The 5,186-nt window shown below is 44.0% G+C and overlaps 1 protein-coding gene across 1 annotated transcript; it reads right to left on the bottom strand.

Annotated features, from left to right (window-relative positions):
* Positions 1–1,433: 1,433 nt before the first annotated feature.
* On the bottom strand, positions 1,434–3,156 carry LOC119058895 (DDB1- and CUL4-associated factor 8-like). Its single transcript, XM_053655823.1, is given in 2 exon segments — positions 1,434–1,742; positions 1,744–3,156. Coding segments are annotated over 2 exon segments (1,722 nt in total).
* Positions 3,157–5,186: the final 2,030 nt, after the last annotated feature.

Raw genomic sequence — 5,186 nt, 5'->3', positions numbered from 1 at the left:
GAGCAGAGCTTAGTAGGGGCTACCCCATGGGGCTAGAACCCTAGGCAGCTGTCCCTAACTTTGAATCTCAGCAAGCAGAAATTTTGGACATGTAACTTTCCATTCTGAAGTGTAATCTCATTATATATACATACTTCTCAAACTGTGCTCCAGGGCCTGGAGATAATATCCATTTAAGGAGCATTAGCCAAGAAAATCTGCTGTCAGGGCATGGGGTGTTTTATCACCTCCTTCTCCACCAACAAACGTCTGCAAAGCAGGGTGGGTTATACTTCCCAAGGGTGTTGGGGGCAAGGAGGGCCGCTGCATCACCAAGACAAATAACAGGTGTAAAACTGCAACATTGTTATTGCACACCAACTGGAACTCCTGTACCCAACATTTACATCAAATAAGGCTTAGAACAAAAGAGTTTTAAAGCAACTTAACCCCTCAAAAGCAGCCTTCAGCAATGTATCGATGCCAGTGAGGTATCTCGCCCAATGATATCACACAATTTGTCTGTAAGTAGAAACTACTCTTTATTGAAACTGGAAGTTCTTCTTAAAGTTGGTTCAAATACATAGGTGTTTTCAAATACTAAGAATTCTTATATTCCTGACTGGTACATTTTAGTAGATGATTGTGCCAAGAGAACTCTGTGGAAGGTAATCCTGTGGGAGTTCTCAGCCATGCAACTTCATGAGAATTCAAAGACCAGGCAGTGTCAGGCCACTGCACTTAAATCCTCACAAGCCCCGTTCAGCACAATTCATCAGTGTTAACATGGATTCAGAAAACAGGAGCAACACGAAGTTATAAATTCTAGGCAGATAAATTTACTTCCTATGCATCTATCTAACCACCTTTTCTCTCCATTTTCCATTCTCACTCTCCCTTCCCTCTCTCTGTGAGACTCCGAGGTGTATACTCAGGTGTGCATGTACTTAATCTTACTCACTTTTAAAGAATAAACACATTTGTACAATTTTCAACTCAACCAGAGAACTTACTAATATACTACTAATGATGAAATAAAAGTGAGAGTTTTCAGCATCAGAAATGATAAGATAGATTCAGTAAGGCTCTTAATATTTTCACCAGAACTGGGAACCTTTACAGGTGTACCATAAGCTAACAAACAAAGCAAGCCATCAATAAATCGCTCTCACATTTATGCAGAAGGGATAAAGAGAGAGGAATAAAGAGACCTAGTGAGAGGAAATGAATGAGGGAAAAAGCGTGTGAGAAAGGAAGGAAGGAAAGCAGAGGAAAGAGATGAAAGGTGGTTTTTTTGTGGAAAATAAAAGGCCAAAGAAAAATCTATCAGTTAATCTGAATTTCAAACTTAAAAGTCCAGCCTACTGAGGTGACATCCAGCTGGATCAGGTGTGCAGCATTCAGGATGGCAGGCACTGCACATGTTCTTGGTCCTGTCCCTGGTCTTGGTGGTCTTAGTCAGCGGCCTGGTCCTCAGAGACATCTGGGGAATGGGGAGGCTCATGCGATTCTGGTTCCACGAGTCCAACTGAGAGAGGTACCCAGTCACTGTTGTCAGGGTCAGAACCAGCACGTAACAGGTGATGCATGAGGAACGACAGCAGGCTTGGGTCAAACACTTCAGAGTAGCCCAACCTGGCTCTATCTCGTTCCTGCTTGTTCTTCTTAATCACATCCTTTAACCCAAGAAGCTGAGTGGGATCTTCTGCTGTGGGTGCCCAGATCTTGACATCATGGTCTAGGCCACTGGTCGCCATCACAGGGGAGGTAAGGGTGGGGCTCAAGACAGTTGACAGTACCTGCCCTGTCCCCCTCCTCCAGGAGCTGAATGACCTGACAGGATGATTTCTCCCAGAGGAAGATGTGCCCACCATCACTACCGCTCACCACAAACTCACTCCCAGGGCCATAGAAATTGACACCTTTGACTGTGGTATGATTTCTGTGCCCCTTATATCTCTTAGCATACTGGGCCCCATCACAGCTAGAGGAGTGGAAGAGGTAAATATCTTCATCGGTGTAACTGGCCAGGACCTCTGTGCCATCATGGCTGTACACCAGGCAGGTGATGTGTACTCCAGCATCACAGTTCACCAGGTGATGAGGACAGAACTTCTTGAGTACTCCATTATTCTCATTCTCATCAATTTTCCTCTGGTCATAAATTCTTACAAACTGGTCCATTCCACCCACAGCAAACTGGTAAGTATTGGCAGGATTCACAAAGATCGTATAGAGCCCCACTTTCCTCCATTGCTCTTTTGTTACCACCACTTTTGAAGCTGGCTCGTCTTGTCTGAGGTCAATGGCAAAGACAACAGCGTCTTCACCTGAGGTCAGGAACTTAAAAGGGGAGTCTGGCTCCAGAGCCAGCTTGTGGCTGGCTCCCCTATGTTGGGCCACCTGCCTAGAGAAGCTGCTGTGTGGCAGAGCAGGTAGCTGTGCCACCCGTACCTGCCCATCACGGGCACATGTGGCCAGGGTGGAATCGCCACAGTTGGGAAGGAACTTGGCCTGAAAAACGTTATTTCTGTGACAACTGTCAAAGTTCAGTACTGGCTGCTGATGCGCCCAATCCCAAACTACCACTGTCAGGTCATCACCGCTACTGGCCAGCCAGGTGCCACGCTGGTTAAAGTGAACACTATTGACACAACCACTGTGGCCTTCCAGCCCATACTGCAAGCAGAAGCGCTGCACAAACACTCCTGCCCCACAGGCCTCGTACACAAAGCGGGCGCTGGACCCCAGCTGCCGATCTCGAAGAGCACTAGGGAGGTTCCAACGAGGGCGGGGCAGGGCAGATGTCTCTGACGACATCCAGTCCTCCAGGGCCCGAGCCTCATCTGATAAATACCGATCAGGGTTGCTCTCAGTGCACGGTACCTGATGGTGGTCTTCTGCCGCTTCTTCCTCACCTTCGTCCGCTTCCCGTCTTAGCCCGCCGTCGCCGTGGTCGAGCATGTCTCGGCCACCGATGTCTTCCGCAACTGTGCCTGGATTTTCTGGGCTGGCAAGGATGGGAACAGTACCATCCTCGGCTCCATCACCGTCTCTGGTCAGTCTCAAGTTCATTTGAGTTTCAGGAGTCGAACGGAGATCTGACGAAGTCTCCATCTTGGCCTCGGCTTCCAGAAGCCCCTCTGCGCCAACTGCGCTGCCTCTGTTACCAGACATCTCAAAGGATGGTAGCTTCAGCTGCGGGCTGCAGTGGTAAAAGTCCTAGCGACTGGAGAACAGCCCCAGGTGTGTTCTGCTGGGGCAGAATATCCCCGGGTGTGGACAGGCCACTGGAGAAGAAGATGGGCCTAAAGCCAAGGCGCCATTTTGGGCAGACAAACACCGGAAGCAAGATAACTGGCAGAGGTCGTCCCCCTGTATGGGAGCCGATGAGGTTCAAAAGACTTCCTCCCATCTACAGTCTTGTGGTTATTCAGGCTGCTCAGGTTTAGTTTAGTTTAGTTTAGTTTAGTTTAGTTTAGTTTAGTTTAGTTTAGTTTAGTTTAGTTTAGTTTAGTTTAGTTTAGTGTTTAGTTTAGTTTAGTTTAGTTTAGTTTAGTTTAGTTTAGTTGTTTAGTTGTTTAGTTTTTAGTTTAGTGTTTAGTTTAGTTTTTCATTATCCAGTCCCAGAGGCCGGTCCACACAGCTCTCTCAAACTGTCAGCTAGTGTGCTTGCTGCTTTTTCTTTTGAATATTGAAACATATTTGACTTGAGAGATATTCTTATTAGAGAACCTGCCACAAAGCCCATCCTCCTTGGGGAAAAAACACTTACCCTAAGCCTTTTGGTGCTTTGATTGAAGGTAATCTACAGTCTTGAATAGTCAAATGCAATGTGAGGCTGCTAAGGCTCCCACAGATAGTGAGTTCCTGAAATGCAAACAATATCTTCAGCAAATCAAACACTTAAAGGGAAACTTCGAGAACTCTAATTGGCAGAAAAGCCATAGGGTTGACAGATAAAAAGCACAACCCCTAGGTAATTGCATTTTGGATTTAAAAATGAATACATTTCAGCACGAGTAGATCCCAAATGTTGCATTAGGCATATCTTCTAATAAAAATACGTATTATTTATTTGAATAGCAAATTTAAATATGCGTCCTGTATTTTGTTTTCTGTTAACTCTGGCAGGCTTTTTTAGTGAGAAGAGTACTTTAGACCCTCTGTGTCATCAAAGCTGAAATTAACCGGTCAGTTTTATGTAGACGTTGAAATAGTGATTGCATCGCCAATTTGAAATAGAAGCACAGGTCTTTCTTCCTCCTCCAGAGATTCTATGTATTTATTTGGAGGTTGTTCAGCTTACGATTCTTGGAGAACACCACCATGAAGTCATGAAGAGGGAATTCTGTGATGTTATAAAGGTATCATAATACCGTAAATATTTCTCAAAATAGGTAAGAGGCTTGGGGTGGGGACATTTAGACAAATAAATCTCTTCAAAGACTGTTAATTGTGATTTCTATGTTACCTTCAGAGCTTTGGCAAATTAATTATCTAGGATGATGTCAGTAAATTTTCGAAGGGCTACAGTAAACTGCTAAGTGCGGAAAACAAGATTTTCCTCAGGGTAATTGCAAGATCAATGGAAAGCCGATTATAGACAGAAGTATATAGTCTTCTGAAGAGAGAGAACAGTTCCAAAGCTTATAGTAATGCAAATACACGTAAAAGAATATTCATAGTATTCTGCAGAGAATAGCACAGCAGCCTGAAAACCACGTGAAAGCCTATCAAGAGTAAAATAGCTGAATAGTTTGGCATATATTTCTATAATGGAATATTGTACAAAAATGAGGATTCATGAATTAAAATTAAATACAGCAATATGAGTGAATCTTAAAACAACAGTGAATAAAAACAAGTGAGGGAAGAATAGTCCATAATTTCATCTTTCGTGGATATGTTTATAGTTTTTATATGCAATAAAGCTATTTAGAAAAGAATAGCAGAATACATACTCATGCAAGGGAGGAAAATCTTTCCTTGGCCACTCAGAAAGGATGGGGCACACGATGTATCTAGTCAAAGCTACCTGCCTTAAGCCCTGTTGTTTACCATACTTAATTTAAATTAGGCTAAGGCAAACATCCTAAAATGCCTTTCCTGAAGCATGTTTCTCTGCCTGAATCTCTTGAGCAGGAAAGGGGGGAGGGTCAAAGTTTCTCTCTGAGTTTCTGAGTGTTTTGCTTCTTAATAAACAG

Source organism: Artibeus jamaicensis, unplaced genomic scaffold (assembly GCF_021234435.1).
Source record: "Artibeus jamaicensis isolate MK-2021 breed Jamaican fruit bat unplaced genomic scaffold, CSHL_Jam_final scaffold_1283, whole genome shotgun sequence".
Lineage (NCBI taxonomy): Eukaryota > Metazoa > Chordata > Mammalia > Chiroptera > Phyllostomidae > Artibeus > Artibeus jamaicensis.
This window is presented reverse-complemented; position numbering and strand designations above follow the sequence as displayed.